This window comes from Camellia sinensis, chromosome 11 (assembly GCF_055761805.1).
Source record: "Camellia sinensis isolate YWXY chromosome 11, ASM5576180v1, whole genome shotgun sequence".
Taxonomy (NCBI): domain Eukaryota; kingdom Viridiplantae; phylum Streptophyta; class Magnoliopsida; order Ericales; family Theaceae; genus Camellia; species Camellia sinensis.
Window position 1 is genome coordinate 138,835,472 of NC_138971.1, and position 21,934 is coordinate 138,857,405.

General features: G+C 36.1%; 2 protein-coding genes and 1 long non-coding RNA gene across 30 annotated transcripts; 1 reads left to right on the forward strand and 2 right to left on the reverse strand.

Annotated features, from left to right (window-relative positions):
* Positions 1-721: 721 nt before the first annotated feature.
* On the reverse strand, positions 722-4,053 carry LOC145802902 (uncharacterized). Its single transcript, XR_014344661.1, has 3 exons — positions 3,771-4,053; positions 1,919-2,062; positions 722-1,085 (listed from the first exon to the last, which is right to left on the reverse strand). It is a non-coding gene; the product is annotated as an uncharacterized LOC145802902 (long non-coding RNA).
* A 1,140-nt stretch (positions 4,054-5,193) lies between these two features.
* On the forward strand, positions 5,194-21,681 carry LOC114303890 (uncharacterized). Of its 28 annotated transcripts, none has more exons than XM_082895728.1 (10): positions 5,286-7,975; positions 8,138-8,209; positions 8,312-8,369; positions 8,520-8,634; positions 9,612-9,779; positions 9,925-10,091; positions 10,858-10,953; positions 11,042-11,137; positions 16,820-18,200; positions 20,225-20,592. In XM_082895728.1, the coding sequence occupies exon 1, from the start codon at positions 5,442-5,444 to the stop codon at positions 7,956-7,958; it is 2,517 nt and encodes an 838-aa protein (XP_082751854.1). In that variant the 5' UTR covers positions 5,286-5,441; the 3' UTR covers positions 7,959-7,975; positions 8,138-8,209; positions 8,312-8,369; positions 8,520-8,634; positions 9,612-9,779; positions 9,925-10,091; positions 10,858-10,953; positions 11,042-11,137; positions 16,820-18,200; positions 20,225-20,592. The 28 variants fall into 28 exon arrangements, with proteins under 28 accessions (XP_082751864.1, XP_028104847.2, XP_028104852.2 ...); XM_082895735.1 differs by lacking the exon at positions 20,225-20,592 and adding an exon at positions 21,021-21,681 and having other exon boundaries at positions 5,294-7,975; positions 9,612-9,688; XM_082895730.1 differs by lacking the exon at positions 20,225-20,592 and adding an exon at positions 9,420-9,513 and having other exon boundaries at positions 5,294-7,975; positions 9,612-9,688; positions 16,820-18,496.
* Positions 16,563-18,266, reverse strand: LOC114303893 (HXXXD-type acyl-transferase family protein). The gene has a single exon (XM_028249070.2). The coding sequence runs from the start codon at positions 18,264-18,266 to the stop codon at positions 16,833-16,835; it is 1,434 nt and encodes a 477-aa protein (XP_028104871.2). The 3' UTR covers positions 16,563-16,832.
* Positions 21,682-21,934: the final 253 nt, after the last annotated feature.

Sequence of the window (21,934 nt, forward strand, 5' to 3'; positions counted from 1 at the left end):
ATGTTTTTTTTTATTAAAAAAATTGACAATAATTCTGATTAAAAATTGACAGAAATTTGGTGATGAGAGACACATTTCCTCAATGTTTAATAGTTCTGAGAGAAATTTGGTTCACAATAATTATGCTCAATGTTTAATCAAAATTGACAGAAGGCACGATGTAAATAATTTTAAGATTAAAATGCAATTATAAAAATATATTTAATTTTTTTTTCTTAAAGAACTTGTAACATTTTTGCTTGTATTACATGCTCTACAAAACTAAAATAAATAACAACTCTCCCTAATGTTAATGCAAATTAAGAAATAAACATATAAGATTTTTAATATTCACCAATACTGCAAATCAAAATATAAGAGCAAGTAAAAAAAAATTGTAAATACTGACAGAAACTAAAGTTATTGTATACTAAATCTATAATAAAAAGAAAAAAAATACACCTAATATTTTCTTAGTTGATGATTAAGTAAACAACCAAACCAAATTTTTTAAAATTGAATTTATGCACAATTTGTATATACAGAATCTTTTTATATAATACACCTAATATTAAAAAATCCAAGGCACTCATGTGAATCAAAATTTGGAAACACACAGATTCACATGATTTGTCAACATCATCTATTTTTTTAAGAGCACTGAATTTCATTTTAAATAACAAACATAGAAAAATCAAAGCACATCTGTAAAAACTTTTTTTGAAACCAATTTTCTAGTGTATAACACCAAACTAATTTAAAAAATCCATTGAGCAGAATTTTTGGCTTCACCAAAATTTATGATTTTGGTGATAAACAGTTGACAGTAAACATATTGAGCAGAATTTGGTGATTTTGGTGATAAAAAACATAGCATTTGCAACTACTCTTTGGTGATAAGAAATTCTGCTTTGAAAACACATTGAGCAGAATTCTTCTGATTAAACTATCAAAGTAAAGCAATAACAGAAGCTGCAGCCAAACGTTACCAAAGCAATAAACTAACCGAGCAGCCGAGCTTTTTATTTTTTATGGCTCCAAGTTCCTGATTAACTAACTGGGCAACCGAGCAGCAGAACAAAGTTCCCTTTTTCAAGTTCAAGTTCCTGATTTCAATTAAAAAATAAGTGATATATCAAAATCAAAACCGAAATCATACAAACCCATTTCAAAATCAAAACCGAAATCATTCAAACCCATTTCAAAATCAAAATTAAAACTGAACCAACTAAGAATTTAATATATTTCTACCATAAATATACTTTACTGAGGATATATGAAAACTAGGTGTATGTTATATAAAAATTTCATCAAAGAATTTCATCCCTTATTGAACTAAATTTGAACTAAAATATACTGAGTATGTGGTTCATATAAATATCAGTTATTGGTTCATGTGGGTTAAGTTAAATTTATATGATATATCAGTTATTGGTTCATGTATATTGGTTCATGAAATAAATATATAAATATATTGATTCATGTATATTGGTTCATGTATATCAGTTATTGGGTTAAGTTAAATTTGAAATATCAGTTATTGGTTTATGTATATTTTAGTGTGAGCTAAATTATATGAACCAAATTATAATTTGAACCAAATTATATGAACCAAATTATAATTATATGAGCTAAATTATAATTTATATGAACCAAATTATATGAACCAAATTATATGAGCTAAATTATAATTTAGTTTGAGCTAAATTATATGAACCAAATTATATTTTAGTTTGAACTAAATTTGAAATATCAGTTTGAACTAAATTATATGAACCAAATTATAATTTGAAAAAATATATTTGAACTAAATATGTGGTTCATATAATAAGGGAAGAAATATCTACATAATAAGGGAAGAAACTAAGTGCAAGGGGATATATGAAAACTAAGTGTATGTTATATAAAAATTTGGAGTAGTCATTTTGTTTCACATTACCGAGCAAAGTTCCTGTTTCACGTTATCGAGCAGCCGAGTTAATCATTTCCACCTCTATTTCAAGTTCCTGTTTCACATGGAGCCAGAGTGAACAACGGTGAGAGTGGTCAGAGTGATCCACAGAAGCTTTGATGAAGGCAAAAGCTGAGAGAGGAAGAACAAAATGAGAGAATAAAAATGAAAGAATAAAAATGCGAGAATGCTAAATAATAAATAATAAGAATATATGAATTCAATAACTTTTGAATTTGAATTCAATAACTGTGCAGAATTTGAATTCAACCCAGCATATGTTCAAACTGATATTTGGTTCATATAGCAAAACTGTGTCCTCACTTGGTCTTCAACCTAAATATTAAAGGGTTCAATTTCTTTTATTGCCAAAAACAAAATTAGCTTTTCAGAAAAAGAGAGAGAAAAATATTAGTGAACATAACAAATCAAGACCATTCAGATTGTCTTATAAAAAAAATAAATTGAAAACTGAAATTTTAGTCAGTTAAATGATCAGCTTTGATCCATTGATTTTTCTTAGATCATTGTAACCATATGGGTATCCTGCAACCATGGGGGTGTGTGAACACTTTTCTTTTCTGTTTTTTGAAAAAAAAATAATTTAACAAACTTGTAACATTATTTTATAACATCTGCATATATAGCAATAAAAAAATGTGATTGCCATGTTGCCTGTTAGCTGTTACCTGTTATCTGTTATTTATTATCTGTTGTCACTTCCTTTTCATGTAAAATAACAATAATAATAATAAGAAAAATGATGCAGACAACTAATTATATGAACCAAATATCAATTTGAACTAAATTTGAAATATCAGTTTGAACTAAATTATATGAACCAAATTATAATTTGAAAAAATATATTTGAACTAAATATGTGGTTCATATAATAAGGGAAGAAATATCTATATAATAAGGGAAGAAGCTAAGTGCAAGGGGATATATGAGAACTAAGTGTATGTTATATAAAAATTTGACTGTGCAGAATTTGAATTCAACCCAGCAGTTAAGAGTGCAGAATTTGAATTCAATAACTTTTGAACCCAGCAGTTAAGAACCCAGCAGATCATACAGCATATATCATACTTTAATTTAGAGAGGTACAACATATATCATATATCATATATCATACAGAGGTTCATGTAATACCACTCGATATTGCTGGGTTCAATATCATGTTTTAAAATTATCTTACAGTTATGTTTTCAACTCTATTAAAGTCATGTTTTCAAATATCATGTTTTCAAAACTATAGTTAAGAACCCAGCAGAATTTCTTTTGAACCCATAATTTCTTTTCCATACAACCATAGTTATCATTCAAATCAGCACACAGAATTTCTTTTCCATAATATAGTTATAATATTTTAACTATAGTTATCATCCACAAATCTGCAAATCTGCACAAATCTGCAAATCTGCATAAACTATATTTTAACTATAGTTTCCATAATATCATCCACAAATCTGCACAACTATAGTTATAATATCATCCAGAATTTCTTTTGAACCCAGAATTTCTTTTGAACCCAATATATATATCATTCAAATAACTCAAAATCCAAACCCAAAAACAGAAAAACAGAGCAAGGAAATAGAACCACTTAAAAAAACAAATGCAATTAAAAGAACATTTTAGCTCACAGACTGGGTTGTCAAAACTTCTATTATTTTCATTTTTTTTCCCCATAAGGCAAATGAAATCAAATTATGAATCGGATATATGACATCGACATATAATCCAAGTAGCAACAGGAAGTTGCATATTCTTTTCCAACCTTCTCAAATCAATTTCGCATGTTATCATCAAATGCTATAACAATATATATAATACACACCTCACTATCTGCTTCTCTCAACTCTGCAGCAGTATATTTTCACAAAGGGAATGGGAAGCTTATTTGCAGCAGCAGTATTTGCCAAGCTTACTCTGCAGCAGTATTTGCCAAGCTCTTTTCTAAATGGGAAGGTTTTTGAATGGGAATGGGAAGCTCTTTCCTAAACCATTACTCTGCAGCAATATTTGCCAAGCTTCACATCTCATCAGAGAGTAGGAATAGGAAGGTAGATAGAGTGTATGAGAAGACAGATGGTAGACAGAGGGTATGGGGAAGACAGGGGGTATGGGGGAGACACAGAAATGTGTTGGGCAGGAACTGTGAGCCATTGATATAAACTTGGGAGCAAATCTCAACCATTGATATAAACTTGGGAGTAAATCTCAGCCATTGGATCAAAATGTATCTCACATACATTTTTGACATAAATTCAAAAACCTTTGTGACTTATTATATAGATATATAATAAAAAAAATTGGAGACAAAATGGGCGGGTCAGGTTTAATAGGTGTAATGGTGGATCAACTACCACTCGACTTGAACCTGCGAAAACCTAGAATCTGGGCCTACATCCGCCTGCTATGTGTGACTCATCCACCAGAATGAGGGCGAGTCAGGTTGGGCCGGATGGGGCCAGACGGGTTTGGCAAGTCGGGCAATCTGTTGTACAGCCTTAGGCATGAGTGACATCTATGCACCAACTTAAGGGGAAGTGTTGAAGATTGATTGGCATGATTGATTGAAGATTGTTTGGTATGATTGAAGTGTGAATAGGTGTTAATTGTGGTATTTATATCGATTACACTAGCTGTATCAATTACCTAATTATTGTAAATCATTCATTTTTATTGTAAATCATTCCTTTCTTGTATTGTTGTGTATGGCTATATATATATATATCCCTTTACATTGGAGAAAAAAGTAACTAAATAAATAGTTCATCTTGAAAACCTCTGAATTCCCTTGTTTTCTATTGGAAAAGATGGAAAGACAAAGCTTCCAAAGTTTATTTACCTAAAACCAATAGAGAAAATGAAAGGAAGAAAGGAAGTAGGAGGAGGTCGGAGGCCAAAGCCTCTCTTCTCCACCCTAAGTAGCACCAAGGGAAGAAATCTTAGAAGAAAAAGGAGCAGAGAGAGAAGCTCTCAAATTCTAAAAAGAAAAAACTTTTTCTTTATTTTTTTTTCCTTTCCTGTTGATAATCTTCTAGTCCATGGTGGCTAAATATTGGGTTCAACATTTAAAATTTGTTTTTTTTGGGGTAAATGAAGCTCAAATGAACCCAATATGATGAAGCTAAAATCTTGTGTTTTTTTTGTTGGTAATTTTCCCTTTTTCGTATTATTATTCTTATTATTTTTTGTCAAAAATTTGTTAATATGTTTTGTACAAAGTTTATATGGTTAGGGCCCAAGTTTAGCCCACAGCCCAAATATTGTTTCCCCATCTCTCTCTCTCTCTCTCTCTCTCTCTCTCTAACCCCTAGCCCTGATTTCAGTTTCAGGGTTTAGAAGAAGCTTTATACCCAAAACCACACAAAACCCTCCTCTCTCTCTCTTCGTGGATCATTCTCTTCCTCTCAACAGGTCACGAAACTCATGGCTTCTTCATCACCATCAAAGCCTCCCTCACTCTAAACTATTCTATCTCTCTCTCTCTATCTATCTATGTATGTACTCTCAAATGAATTTGAGAAAGCTGTCAATCACCAATCCCTCCCCAATCTTCTCACTCATCATCACTCGTCCTATAACCTCCGTGACTTCCACTTTGGCCTCCCAAGACCAAGACCAACAACAATCACAGCCGATTTTGCAGCATCAAAATCAACCCAAATTGTTTGATCAGAGTTTTCTCACTTGGGTAACTTCAATCCTCTCAAACCCATCTCTAGATTCATCTAAATGTAAAGACATTCTAACCCATTTGTCTCCTCACCAATTCGATACCCTTTTCTTCGACATTAGGTTCTCTGTGAACCCCAAAACTGTCTTGCATTTCTTTCATTTTGCATCTGATTCTCATGGGTTTAGGTTCACTTTGAGATCTTATTGTCTTTTGATTCGTTTGCTGGTTTTTTCCAATTTTGGTGACCCAGCTCGATTGCTTTTGATTAAATTAATTGATTTTAAGCTACCTATTTCGTTTAACAATCCCAAGAATAGGCATCTTGAGATAGCCAATGTGTTGTCTGATTTGAATTCGGTGTCCGAGCGGGCTCTTAGTGTTCGGACTTTTGATTTGTTGATTCATGTTTACTGTACCCAATTCAAGAATGTGGGTTTTCATATTGCATTGGATGTGTTTCGGTTGTTGGCGAGCAAGGGTGTGTATCCGTCTTTGAAGACTTGTAGTTTTCTATTGAGTTCGCTTGTTAAGGATAATGAGCTTCAGAAGAGTTATGAGGTGTTTGACATTATTTGCCGAGGTGTTGTACCGGATGTTTACCTGTTTAGTATTGCAATTAATGCATTTTGTAAGGGAGGAAAAGTTAAAGATGCAATGGGGTTGTTTCTCAAAATGGAGAAGATGGGTATTTCTCCGAATGTTGTTACCTACAATAATATTATACATGGGCTTTGTAAGAATGGGGATTTAGACGAGGCTTTGAAGTTAAAAGATCAAATGACAAAGAAAGGAGTGAAGCCGAGTCTGATCACGTACAGTGTCCTTATTAATGGGTTCATGAAATTGAAAAAATATGACAAAGCCAATTGTGTTTTGAATGAAATGTTGGGAGAGGGTTTTGTCCCAAACGAGGTTGTGTATAACACGCTGATTGATGGGTATTGTAAAATGGGAAATGTCAAGAATGCATTGAAGTTGAGGGTTGATATGGTGTCCAAGGGGTTTAATCCCAATTCAGTTACTTTCAACTCGCTTATCCTGGGTTTCTGCAAGATTAATCAGATGGAGGTAGCCCAGCAGCTTTTGGAGGAGATGCTATCACAGGGTTTGTCTATAAATCCTGGTGCTTTTACTTCAGTTATTCACCGGCTTTGTACAAATTCTAGGTTTGAATCTGCATTAAGATTCATTAGGGAAATGCTATTGAGAAACTTGATGCCAAATAATGGGTTGTTGGTATCATTATTTGGTGGGCTTTGTAAGGAGGGTAAGCATTCAGAGGCTGTTGACATCTGGTATAGGTTATTGGAGAAAGGGTTTGCTCCTAATATGGCGACCTCAAATGTTCTTATTCATGGTCTTTGTGAATCTGGCAACATGGCTGAGGCTGTGAGGCTTCTCAAAGAGATGCTAGGGCGAGGTTTGCAATTGGATAGGATTACATACAACACACTTATCTCACGGTGTTGCAAAGACAGGAAAGTTGAAGAAGGTTTTAAGCTAAGGGAAGAGATGGAAAAGCAAGGAATTCAGCCAGACATTTTCACCTACAATTTGTTGATACATGGGCTATGTAATGTGGGTAAGATGGATGAAGCTGTGGTCCTTTGGGATGAGTGCAAAAGGAATCATCTGGGTCCGAATATTTATACATATGGGGCCATGATAGATGGATATTGTAAGGCTGAGAAAGTTGAAGAGGGGAAAAATCTCTTTGATGAGTTGGTCAAGCAGAATATGGAACTAAATTTTGTAGTTTATAATACACTTATTAGAGCCTACTGTAAAAATGGTAATATGGTGGAAGCCTTTAGGCTTCGTGATGACATGAGAAGCAGGGCAATTCCACCAACTTCTGCCACTTATTCTTCTTTGATTCATGGATTTTGCAAAATTGGCCATGTTGAGGAGGCAAGACTCCTTATCCAGGAAATGAGAAAGGAGGGATTGGTGCCTTGTGTTGTTTGTTATACTGCTCTTATTGGTGGTTACTGTAAGCTACATCAATTGGATAAAGTGGAAAATGTTTTGAAGGAGATGTCATCGTATGACATAAAACCTAATAAATTTACGTACACTGTCATGATTGATGGGCATTGTAAATCTGGCGATGTGAAAGAAGCTGCAAGGCTTCTTGCTGAGATGGTTGAAAAGGGCATTGTTCCAGATACTGTTACGTATAATGCATTGACCAATGGGTTTTGCAAGGAAGGTAAGGTAGAAGAAGGCTTTAAAATATGCAATCAAATGCCTCAGAGAGGAGCAGCTTTAGATGAAATTACATACACCACATTAATTCATGGGTGGCAGCAGCCCTCAACTGTTACAAATCAAGAATGATCAGGGAACTTGTAAAGGTCAGCTTTTAATTATGTGCATTAACCATTCTTTTACTTAACATTGAATCAGATATGTAGTATGTACTCCACTTATTTTAATAAATTAATTGTTTATTTTTCATTTGCCGAGTTGTTGGTTTTGTATGATAAATTACATGCTTGTTGCTTTACTCTTTTTAGGCAAGCTGATTGTTAATGTTGGACACGATTTGAGACACCTTATCTTTAAGAACCACCCTGTGCTTATATAAGGTATTTTATTGGTGCCTCTATCAGGTTTTGGATTCATCTTGTTTGTTTGGTTATTGGTGCCTTGTTGGGACGAGTTGGTTTACAAATTCTGCATGTTCACAGGAGGTGACATGTTTGCCAATCATAAGATTGCAACATGACAAATAGCTTTTTTGGATTAGTAAGTAATTGCACTCTATATAATCCATTATTATGATGGGTGAGCAATATGTATGTAATTTTGTATACGTGGGCGGGTGGGTATGGGTGTGTGCACACCTCTTTTATTATAACTCACATTTTTAAGATTTTCTTTTGTTATTTCTTCCAGCCAATCTTATGAATCATATTCTATGAAGCATAGGTACTTCAACAAACATGTCGTACAGGTACCGGGTACTTATTGGGTATTGGTATTTTGCATGGTACTTCTGTATACATATCAGGTACATGAAACACATACTCAAATGTTTTCTTCTTAATTTTCGTTGTACCCCTATTTATGTAAAATCAACAGTTTAGAGAAGTGTTTTGTTTCTGGTATACATTCTAGAATCAATGGACTTCAGATTTTTGTGTTCTAACTTCTGACTTAAGATTTGGTAGGTCTTGAGAGGAGGTTCAGTGAGTCTAACAGCATAGTTGATCATTTTGATGGATGTGGTGGTCGACTACAGTGGAACTCCCAAAAGCCTAGAAAGCCAGACCACAATGCGGTCAGCCATGTTCGCTAGTGGTCAACCATAACATAACTTGGTTGATCGCACTTGGTACTTCAAAGAAAAAAGAACTTGTTAACTAGCTCCTCAAGGGCTAGACTATATATACCAAATACCCCATAATTAAATTTCCTATACACTCTAAATCACTTCTCTAAGGAGTAACTCACCTTGTGTGAGTGAGATTGAGCTTGAGAAATCATTATTGCACCTTGAGGCGAAAGCTTAATCCTCCTGGAGTTCTCATTGTGGCGGGTATAATTTATCATCCTTGTTTAATACATACTTAATGTATACACTATTGCCATTACACACCTACATTTTGGTATAGAGACACCCTTGGAGCTCTTGGTGAGCTATGTCACAAGTGTTGATATGTCTCCCGCCTCTTGCTATATCTATGGGCATTTTTTTTTTTCCAACTTCGTTTTCATTTCCTTTTGATTTCAGTTTTGTTGATTAAATAATGTCAATGGAAATCTATATATATGACCAAATTGAAACTAGTGTAGGAAACAAATTGTTCAATTTGAAACACTGGGGATCAAAGTCAAATTTGGGTCAAACTATAGGGGTTAAAACTGAAATTACCCAAGAAAATAAATGGTATTTTCTTTTTCTTTTTTTCTTCTTTCACTTGAGGTATTATACTATATTTAATTTAGAGTTTTAACTCAATCTGGGATTGGATTTGGAGCCTGCAGGTGGGTACTCTAACAGTGAGATGCAAGAACCAATCAAGCATCATGGTCCTACATCCTGACGCTTCTAGCTTGATTAGGTGTGCTGGCACATTATTAGATTATTTGTTTGCTGCAAAAGGCTGTAGGGTTACCTTCTCGTGGCTTTAATGGATATCTGCTGTTTAATAGGTGAATATCCATTATTCACAGAGTGGTTTTGTTTACCAATCAAATTCTATTTGCAGGGATACATCAAATGCTTCAAGACCCTTCTCATAAAATATCATTAAGCACTTTATCATTCCTCATTTGGCTTCTTTTTAAAAATATACAGAATCTACTTCTTTAACTTTCACGTCTGCAACAAGGACTTGAAGATAACAGATTGCATACAGCATTTTAGTGAGAGCACAGAATCATATTTTTTAAGTGGATGAAAGGAAGAAGGCCAGTGAAATGACTTCTGGATCAAAGAGAATCACTTCCCATTCATGGATGCAGGTACTGGTCAACATTCAGAGATAACTAGTTTTAAGGTGCTTGCTTGTCAGTACAGTTTTTTGCCATTGCTTCATTTACCTTCTTTGTGTCTCTCTTGAAATTTTGATCTTTTTGTATTTCTCCGTTATAAATTCTTTGTCCTTTATCGGGAGTTGAAAAAAGTTCAGATCAACAAATAGATGCACTACCAATTTTTGGAATTTCTTTCGTTTCCATTTCTTTTATGTTAAACCTGTGGTAGGCTTCTGTATACCACACTTCCTAATTATTGACTTGAGTCATAAGTCCTAAAATAATGTTCTTAACACTCACACCACCAAAATAATAATAATAATAATAATAAAATCTAAATTTCTTCATTTTTCATTGCACTTTTGTCATACCAATATGAAATTACAATGGAGATTCAATTTTAGTACGAACATTTTCTTTCTGTTTACATATCAAAATTATTATAACAAAAGAAAAGAATACTTGAAGATGAATAGGACAGTTTCTGTTGCCTGGACTACTACAATTCTAGCAAAAAAATTGATATAATAATTCTTGTGAGGTATAGTGCTTACAAACAGAAAATATCGTTCAACTTGAGTATTATCTACACCATGGAATTCAAAAAGAGAGAACAATACCCATATCTGTTCTGGCACGGACAATTTTAATTGAATGAAGTTCTTCATTGATGGTTCTGCCAAAAGATATAATGCTTGCTATAAACTGACATTCTTATGGATGTCTAATGACTTCCTTGCCATGAATTTTACAGATTAGCTTTAGACGCACTATCCTATTTGGTCTGTCCATACGTTGTGAGTTCCATATGCTTGTTTGTCAGGGAAAGAACATTGTCTTCATAAATAGTGTGAGTCTCTCGGCTTGCTATAGCTTTTTTAACTTAAATATTTCTATGCTCACCAGTTAATGAAAGGAAAGAAACGTTATATTTGCAGGGGGATTCCACCTTGTTGAACTTAAGAGCTTTCTTGTCAAAAAGGCAATGACTTACGTATATCTTTATTTACTCATGTTCGATCAAAGATGCTGAGGTATAATATTTAGTGTTTTACTGATTTTTATTTTTCTTTTCTTTTTGCCATATAGAAGCATAGTTAGAAGGAGAAGGAGAAAGTAATTTAGGACCAACTATTTCTTTGTTTAGTTATCAAATCATAAGATATGTTAACTAAAGAAGCAAATCATCATTATGCCCAATCTTTTTCAGTATTGTTGTAATATATAACTGGATATATATTTGACTTTATTTTGTGTCGAAATAGAAGCTCTAATGAACCTTAGCAGATGCAATATTTGTGTATTAGTTAAAGAATAGCATGGAATGTCACACCCTGGTTTTGGGATGGTAGACACTTTTAAATATATATTTTTTTTGAACTTATGTTCTTGTTGGAGAAAAAACAATTTGAATTTATTGGTTGCTTAACAATAGTGCAGAAACAAATGAGAACAAAAAAAAAAAAAAAAAGGTGGTGACCTTGCAGCCAATTGCTATATGTTCATTTCATTGTATACATGTATGTGGGAGAGATAGAGGGTTGACCCATTACTAATTTTCAACTTGTAGTTTAATATGTATTATGGTTGATCCTTTTTTTGGAGCAATTTTGTCTGTGTCCAATGTACAGTACAACTTTTTTTATTTTTATTTTTTATTTATTGGCAATATGGTCAACCTTTGTGTTATACATGATCTCTTAGAAGATTCATTTATCCAGCACTGGGATAATTGAGGACTGGACCTTCAGGATAGTTATTCTAAGGGACAATCAAAAGAATGCGCTTGCAACACATGATGTCCGTAGAAGCGTGCTTACAAATACTTTTTTTGACAATTTTGGAGAAACATTTTGTGGAAACTACTTGGAAAGTTATTGAAACTTTTATGGATTCGTTTTGAGAAATTTCTAACAAAAATTAAAAAAATACCTTATATAAATGCATAAAATGTCCTAGTAGAATGATTTGAGAAATCTCAATGAGGCACTTGGGAAGTTCTTGAAAACTATTTGCAAGTTTTGGAACCCTCTGAAAACATATCATTGAAAATGAAAAAATAACTAATAAATTATACAACTCGAACATTTAGAATTGTCGTTTACTAAAAATAATTGTTTTTAGTAAAGTTTAATTTAGCTTGTTACTTACAATAGTAGCATTCAAGAAAAGTGTATGCTACTAACCTTATTGGTTTTGGTTGATTCTAGTTAATTAATTTGTAATAATTTTTAGTGAATGTTTAAATGCGTTGATATTGGAGGGACATTCAATCTTATTCTGGATGGAAGTGGCTCTTGGGAGGCTAGCAACTTATTCACTGTTTGAGCCTTTTTATCCTACGTTTTATCCCACGTGGCCATTTAACCCACAATCATATGGCTTTGATGTATAAGCCCGTTAGTCAAAGAATAACTATCTGAATGCCATGATGGCTATGTGAGCATGAACCCATTAAATTTCCTAGTTGTTAGACGGTTTAGTAGAAACTGCCTCATGCAAAATGATTTCCTTGAAATGACTAATCCCAACCTTAGGAGTTATGGCACAAGATCTGAAAGTGTTAAGGCACCTCATCTCTACAAGTTTAGCCTCTATTCATCACCCTAGTTCACCATTTAAGCCTCATATGAGTTTATATCTAATACATTAACAGGATTTATCAAAAAAATAATATCTAATCACATTAATAGGGAATAGTGAGTAGAAATTTAATGTATAAAGAGAAATGATTGTATTATTGATTGATATTTGTAATTGATATCTATTACAATGATTCATGATTCCTATATATAGAAGAGGGTGAGTGTGTAGTAGGTAAGGAGTAGGTGAAGTGGAGGTGGTAGTGGTGTAGTGGGTTAGGTTTAGTGGAGTAGGTGAGGTGGTAGTGGTGTAGTGGGTTAGGTTTAGTGGAGTAGGTTTAAGTGGGTGAAGTAGGTGGAGAGTAGGTGGATTTTAACAGCCCCCCGCAAACTCAAGGGGGATAGGAACTAACCAACTTGAGTTTGGAGAGAGTAACAAAACAAGAAAATACATAAAAATAAAAGAGGATAGGAGACACTGTATGGTCGTGTCAGACCATTGGTGAAGACACTGGATGGTGGTGTCATAACGTTGTAGAGGACACTGTATGGGGGTGTCATAACGTTGTAGAGGACACTGTATGGTGGTGTCATAACGGTGTAGAAGACAGTTTATGGGGTCATGTCGGACCGTTGTAGAAGACAGTTTATGGGGTCATGTCGGACCGTTGTAGCAGACAATGTTGTGACAGTTTACGGAGTCTTGCTGGACCCTTGTAGAAACTAACCGGAATCAATGTCGGGACAGTTTACAGAGTCTTGTCAGACCCATGAAGGAGCTAACCGGAATCAATGTCGGGACAGTTTACAGAGTCTTGTCGGACCCTTGTAGAAACTAACCGGAATCAATGTCGGGACAGTTTACAGAGTCTTGTCGGACCCATGAAGGAGCTAACCGGAATCAATGTCGGGACAGTTTACAGAGTCTTGTCGGACCCATAAAAAATACACTGTATGATGGTGTATATAGGCTGCCCAAATATATAGATATATGGATATATATAGTGAGCCCTCAAAAGTCGCGCCCTCAAAAGGCGCGCCCACTTCATCAAAAGGCGGGCCTGACAGAAAGCGTCGAGCCATCAAAAGGTGAGCCGGAGACGCGGCGAGGCACGTGAGCGATAGAGTGGCGTGTCGGCCTCGGCTATTTAACCAAGGTTGAGGCGGAGGCTGTGCAAACCAGTCTGAAACCGCCGAAATCCTTTGAAAAAACTCTTCCGTTTCTGAGAAAGAGATTCTGGAACACTCTGTTGCCATTCTGTAACCAACCTTTCTCTGAAACACTCAGCAACCCATAACATGGCCTCGTCTTCCCGTTCAGCTACCCAGAATATGGCCTCTTCGTCCCGTGGTCTGCTCACTCTTTTTCCCGACCTCAACGAGTCAACAAGAGAGATAACTGGTGCGGTGGCACTGGAACCTCAACCAAGCGCCCCGGAGTTTGCTCTGTTGAACTTTCCTATGCGGGCTGTGGAGCAAAGAATGGCAGTGCAGTCGGATGTGGAGGCCAATCAGTATACATTGAAGTCATGTGTGGAAACCATGACTGCGGTTACAAATTTGTCGAACCGGCTGCAGAGTAGAACAAATGAGGTGCAGCAGCTAAACGCCCAACTGGCTCTGCTCCAACGCATGTATAAGGATGCGCGAGCAGAGATAAGTGTGCTAAAGGCAGAAAACAAGGAGCTGAAGCGGAAGGCCACCGTGATGTTCCGATTTGGAGGTCCACCATATGCTGTAGTGGAGGAGCAGGGTGGAGTGATCGTGCCCAGTGGAGTGGGAAACACGGAGGCAACACCGGCAAGGGCCGCCCAGGACGGAGGCAAGAAGAAAAGACCGGCGGCTGAGTAGAGAAGAAAAATCCCACTGTGGGTGTGGTAGTTTTGTTTTTGTTTTTGTTTGTGTGGGTTGTTTTTTTTTTTTTTTTGGATGTAAAAGTGTGATCGGGGTTGATCCCCTGATATGAATAAAATGACAAGGTTGTGAAATGTTGTTGGTGTTATTTTGTGGTATTGTTTTGTTTAATAAGAAAAATAAAATAAAAGAAAATAATGGATAAAGAAAATAGAGAAAAATATTTGTGGATGGGTGATAAGAAAAACAGCAGTGTGATTATTTTTTATTTATTTATTTATTTTTTTTTTTGGTGGAATATAAAATAAATAATAATAAGAGAATGGAAAACGGGTGATGCTTACTAACAAGGGATAGGGAAAATATATTATAATAAAATATATATATATATATATATATTAAAATAAAAGAAAAGGGTGAAAGAACGTTGATGGAATAAATTAAGAGAAAGGAGAGATATGATGAAAGTGGGTTTGAAAGTGGGAAAAGATGAGAGAGAAGGAGATAGAGTGGGTGCATGATGATGATGTTGGGTCCATGGAGAGAGAGAGAGGGATGTCCAAGAAGCTTGTGCTTTTGACAGTTACACATTACCCAAGCTGTATGTGAAGATGCATGTTACTGTCTTACACTTCTGCAGGCTTGGTATTCTTTGTGGGGCACTTGCAACACGTGACATTGAAAAATTGTATTCGAAAATGATGACATCTCCAACATGAAACGTCTTGGAAGCAGCTCAGGCCTTGTAATCAATATTCCCAATGATGGTTCAACCAGCGGAGTCCCCAACCTTGTACACTGCTGCCATTGAAACCTTCAAGCCAGCAAACATGGCTACCAACAACAGAGCCACAGCTCTACACCCCACACCCAAATCCATGGCTAAGAGAGAGAGAGCAAATCGGGAAAAAAACAGCAGTGACGAGCAGAAAAGCAGCGCCAGAAACGCCAACGACGACGACGAGTAAGAGTACAACCACGGATATATGAGAGGCGAGGTGAACGGCGATAGAGGCTAGACGATGATGCGGGTGCCGCCGCCGACATAGCGGAGGAGGGGTGTAAGAAAATGTTGGAGCCTGTGCTTTATGCTAAGGAGAGATGAGAAGGTGAATGTTGACGAAGTCAAAGTATGTGTAGAAAATAAGCGGAATAGGTTGAGGTCCGGCGGGCGGCCAAGGCGAGGTTGCCGCCCGCCGGTGAAGCGAGAAATACCAAGGTCTTAAACTTGCTCTGATACCAAGTAGAAATTTAATGTATAAAGAGAAATGATTGTATTATTGATTGATATTTGTAATTGATATCTATTACAATGATTCATGATTCCTATATATAGAAGAGGGTGAGTGTGTAGTAGGTAAGGAGTAGGTGAAGTGGAGGTGGTAGTGGTGTAGTGGGTTAGGTTTAGTGGAGTAGGTGAGGTGGTAGTGGTGTAGTGGGTTAGGTTTAGTGGAGTAGGTTTAAGTGGGTGAAGTAGGTGGAGAGTAGGTGGATTTTAACATAGTGAAATAATAAATAGCCATAATTTTTTTACAGAATTGTTTTCTAAAGTGAAATGGCAGTGGCATGCTGGTAATTCTAAACAATATTGATGGATCTTATGTTTTCAAATGATATGACTACAAGAAGCCGCATCATTCTTTATGATAATTCTGCACAATTTTTCTAGTTTGTCTAACACTACTTAAGGAATAATAAAACTAAACAATATCAAAGCAAGTCTATCTCCTAGAATATATTATGCTAGCATAACAAAGCAATTTGCCTTCGATGCATCTTAAATACATGCCAGAGAATAAAAGACTAAGCCACATCATTTTCATTCTCACAAGCTATGAGACTCCACTATGCGCGGCAAGTTCAATGTAAAGCTTAAAAAATCCCTTTGCACATGCCTATGGATTTCATGCTTCAAAACCATAATAGATCTCTGCTTGTTTACAAACTTCATTTTTTATTTATCAAATGCATCAATCTCAAATTGTGATTTGATGTTTGTAAGAGTGAAGATACGTTAAACGCATTAAAAAACAAGGACTCCAATCTTATATTACACATTTGACATTTGTTATATGCACACTCTAATGTTAACATGCACACAACAAAAAACAGAAGAACAATATATACTTTTTGTTCTTTCCCTTAGTTACAGGTATCTAAAAAAGTATCTACTTGAAATGATACACAGCATGTGCTTGTCACTATATTGCTTCAGTACCATTTCCTTACAATGGCTAAACTCTTACACTAATACACACTTCCTTGCATATTATACTTAAGGTATGAAGCAGGACTACAGCTGAAGATGATTTGAAGTCATGGGCTGAAAAACATGTTCAGAATCTGACTCAAGGGCTGCAACTAATTCCGGCCATAAGATTGCCGATACAGTCCAAGAACCGTCACCTCTAGCACTTGGCCTCTGGTTCATATAACCAACTCCAATCCTTTCTATGGTAGAACAGACGGTCCCAAGCACCGGACTTCCAAAGCCAAAGTCTAATTCAACTACTGGAAACCTTCGTCCCGATGACACAACAACAGCAGGACCGGCACGACCTAAGACGATCTTAGATAGCATCAATCCAGGCCTATGACACTCAATCCAATCAATCAAGTCCAAGAAATGAGTCTCATTAGTTACCTTGGAAATCGCCTCATGAACAATCTTGGCAACATCTGATAAGGACCCATTCTTCAATTCAACCATGCTTGCCTCTCCAAAGCCCAGTGACAAGACATTTCCAATGTAATTTGACATGGAGTTCTGATCTTTACTCATTCTAGTTCGTCCATCAACTAACCAACCCATCTTGCAGTGTTTGTGACTTTCATCAACGGCACGAACCATGACCTTCCAAACATAAGCAGAGAAAGCCTCGATTTTGGTTCTTTTGCTACCGTCAATAGATGCTATCCTCTGCAACTGATTGATGCTTGATATGTCTATATGATAAAGGCGCTTGAGCAAGATGTTCTTCATTGGTATACTTAATATGTCTTCCATGGTGCAGGAGATGAACGCTTGGTCCACCCATGGGTCATAAGTAGGAGGAAATCGGGCACGAAGAGACCTACGATGATCAGGTGTGCAAGAAATTTTCTTGTCCCTGGCTATTTCAGACCATGTAATGAGAAACTTACTGAAGGCACTAGCATCACCTAGTGCATGGTCAAATGTGAAGGTTATTGCTATGCCTCCACAAGTGTAACGTGTTACTTGGATTTGCAATGGGATGTCATGGTTGATAGAGACTAGTTTTCCCTGGAGAGATTGGTTGAGATTGTAGAAGTTTAGCTCTTTTAGAGCGATGTTAGCACAGGCTTCCACAATAAGAGCACCACTATTGTCGCAAATGATTTCAGGCTCACTAGTGCTTGGGTTTTCAATGATTCGACCAGAAAATGGGTAGAAATGATTTAGAGTTTTGGCAAGCGAGAATTTGAGGGCCTCAATGATTGATGTGAAGTTAGCAACGAGGGGATTGTGGTAGAAATAGAAGTATGTTACGGGAAAGCGGCCGGAAAGGAGGTCAAGGTTTGAGAGGGTAAGAACATGAGATTCCGGCAAAGGCCCGATAGCTTTTACGATGGTTTTCTTGGTGAAGTGAACTTCATAGGTGCCATGGACTTCACTCTCAACTGCCATCATGATGGCCAGGTAATCTACTGCCTTGTAGCAGTTTATGATGTATTTCTTGCTCAGTTTTATGCATATATATAGCATACTTGTGTTACATAGTGGATCAACATATGAACCAAAGAAAATGACAAAAACAAAATAATTGTACACGTTAATAAAAGGCAATTTTCAAGAGTAATGCATCTAGACAATAGCTTTTGATGTCAATGACTACCAGATTATTTGAGCCATGGTAAAATGGTTGAGTAAGAGAAATTGTGGCTATTGAAATAATGGAATCAGTTGTGGACCAAGTTCAAGTATTTTTTGTTGAATAATTTGTGTAATGGTATGATGTCAATAACAAGTTTGATTTAGTGATGGTAGTGGTTTTGGACATGTCCCACTCGATGATGACTATGACCATGGCACTGCATTTGGCTTCACTGAACATTTGAATGGACCAATCTGCTCCTTAGATGGGGTTCTCCATGGCTTGCTAACACGCAACATATTCTACTAGAAGTCCCACGTTAATTATTTAGTAGTCTCGGAGTACTATGTGCTCTCAACCAATGACTTAGATGAAAAGTTTACTGGTGGGACAATACCGACCCACCTTTTTTAGGTTGTTGAGAGACAAGAGATAATCCACCTAGTGTGTTTTGTGGTTTCTTATTTGTCGGGATCACCACATAACCAATACTATGTGGTATTCCAAAAGTACTTAATAATTTTCCTAGTTCTGGAGCAGTTTTAACATGTTGACATGGTGCTCTTGGTTACAAGATGAGATAAGTGGAGCCGATCTATACCACTTTGGTAGGTTGGGTGGGAGCCAAGGCCACCACCATAAGCAATGCTGCATGTATTATGAAGCCACTTAATAATTTTCCTAATCCTAGAGCAGTTCAAAGTGTTGGCATGGTGCTCCCAGTTATGGGATGAGATAAGTGGAACCTAAGGGTGTGCTCCCTCTAGGTTTTAAGTTCGATACTCACTAGCTACAATAAACTCCTTGTTGCCAGTCCATACAGAACGTTTGCTCTGACTTTAAATAGGACCCCCGTAAATGGGCGATGAGATTGGTCTTCGAAAATTAGTCGAGGTGCGTGTAAACTGGCATAGACACCCAATTATGAATAATAATAATAATAATAATAATAAGTGGAGCCAATTTGGACCACCTTAGTACGTTGGGTGGGCGCCAAGGTCGCCTCTTTTATCCTTTTCTGCACAGCCTCATTGGTCATAAACACCAAATACACGTGCTATGATGGTGTTTTGAGATTATTGAATAATTTTTGATGCTTCATAACATCACTGGGAGAGAGATTAGTTATCCGTCAATACAATCATACATGGTTAACCCCTGCAGTGAAGTGGCTTGAGTGCAAACGCTTAAGAGTAATGCTACAATGACTATCTATTACTACGATTTTCTCTTACCATTTGATGTGTTAGTTTAGTTGTCAGCATTGCATTGGAGATATTATATGAGGAATTTTGTAGCCCTTTATCAAAAAAGGCATTTTCGTACTTTTGGCTATCTATTTAAGGAAAGAATGAAGATAATTCAAAAGATTTTCAAAGATGCCCATTACATCTTGTAGTGGTCAAAAGTATGCATTATTGATTTTTTGACTTGAAAAAAATTCAAATTAGAGCTGGTGGAGTGGCAATATGAATCAATGATGGTGGAAATCCCACTGTGGCTTGATGATGGTTATTTGAAAAGCTGAAACGAAATAGATTGAATTTGTGGAGTTATCAGTAGGAACCAAACAAAAACTTCTTTGTCACAACAACCCTTTGATATAGGATGGGTAGTGCTGCGATTTTCGTATGACAAAACTAGTGGTTTGGGAATGTGTTGTAATGAGGAAAATCAAATCAACCATTGCAAATATCATTTCATTGCCTCTATATGTATATTTACATTTCAGGTAAAATATTTTTTTAGGACGCTTGTGTTTTGAAACTGCATCAATTTTTATCTTTTTTACATTGACCTTATGATACATTTTTTTAAAAAAAATGGTGAGTTCGTGCAATTTGAACAGGTGCTCGAGCCCCCCATGCACCTTACCCACACTCGATGGGTGCCCAAGCCCATGAGTTTGATATGAATTCGTGCCATGGCGTCCTTTATTGTTTTGAGACATTTTCCAGTGTGTGCTATTAGATCAAAAAATGTCAACTGGGTTTAGAGCCACGTGGAGTGAAAATCAAGTGCGGAGACTTCTAAATTATATAGGTGAACCAGGTAGGGGTCGTAACTTCCTTGATTCAATAATGGATTTGTTGGGTGAAAAGTTTTTCTCAGGAGTTTCATGTTAATTTTTTGCGCACTTGTTCTTGTGGATTGTATATTTCTACTTATTAACTCTGTTGAAATTGGATTTAATAATTATGAAGTAATTTTTTAAAATTAGAATTGAATTTTGAGTTGGGCCTATTCAGCTGTTCCACTATTTCAGCCATGACTGTTCTACTGTTTGCTAGCAAGTAGGGGCCTTTGGTTCAGCATCTGTCTGGGTTGTCAAGGATCAATAATATCACCATCTCATCACTATAAACTTTTCTGATAGTGCCATCCATTTTTTTGAGTGTTTTTGGCAACTCTTCCAGTGTCAATGAACCATTATGATTACTCATAGTCAGCATCCATCATAAACCAAATACGGCAAATTTTAATTTAATCTCCCATCATTTAGAAATAAAGCACATGATTTTCCTATTATTTGTAAACTAAAGTGCATCGTTAGACACGTTAATGGCTTAAGCGAAAAAACTAAAATAACCTTGTACATAAGTAACTTCATTGTGCAAATCGTCGTTTTTTGTTTTTTTAATCAGGTGCACGATAGAATAAGAGGGATGTGAGGTTGGCATATGAGGTCGGAGTAGGAATGGGACAAATTGTCATCTCTACATGCCAGTGGAGCCAAAAAGGAAGTGGAAGAACACACCATGTGATATGTAAATGATATTCACTTGTGAGCAATCCCTAAAAAGCAATGAAAAGTGGAAAGCCACCATGCAAATCATAATCAAGTTAAGTGCATATGAAAATATACTATTACCAGTCCAAACAAAAAAGGAAACACTATTACCAATCCAAACAAAAAAGGAAATAGTATATGATCATAAATAAAACAACAATCAGCCACTTAGTTGTTGAAGAGGCCACATGGAGACAGAAGCATGATAAGGGTATGCATGTAGGGCTTTGTGGTTTAGTCATCAACAGGGCAACAACCACTTGCTTTACAGGGTCATTTTCTCTGTTTTGGCATATGTCCCTAGCCCTCCACCACTAGGTGGTACTCACTCACGGGCTTGTTTATTTGCATTGTTTTGTTTTGTTTTGCTTTGCTTTGCTTTGCTTTGCTTTGCTAGGGTTGCAATTTTATTAAGTGTTTTTACTTCTCATTTTGTGTGTTTAATAACTAGTTATTCAATGTCGTTGGTAATACTGATGTAAAAATGCCGCAAACATATCTTGGTCGTTGATTTTTGTGGGAGATGGGTATTTTGAAAGAAAAATGTTTGGGGGCCCTAATTCTGTGGCTCAAATGTGGCTCAAATGGCCAAAACGACGTCGTTTTGGCCATTTTGATGTTGTTTTGTACTCAAAACGACGTCGTTTTGGCCATTTGAACCACATTTGAGCTACAGAATTTGGGCCCTCTACCATTGCTCATTTTGAAAATTGATTTTATGTGGAAAAATAAAACTTGACCCTTGAAATTTGTGAGTCACTATTTCAT

Excerpts from the sequence above, each read along its gene's own strand:
- LOC114303893 (XM_028249070.2), bottom strand. The coding sequence starts at position 18,266 with ATGCTATATATATGCATAAAACTGAGCAAGAAATACATCATAAACTGC.
- LOC114303890 (XM_082895738.1), top strand. The coding sequence starts at position 5,442 with ATGTACTCTCAAATGAATTTGAGAAAGCTGTCAATCACCAATCCCTCC.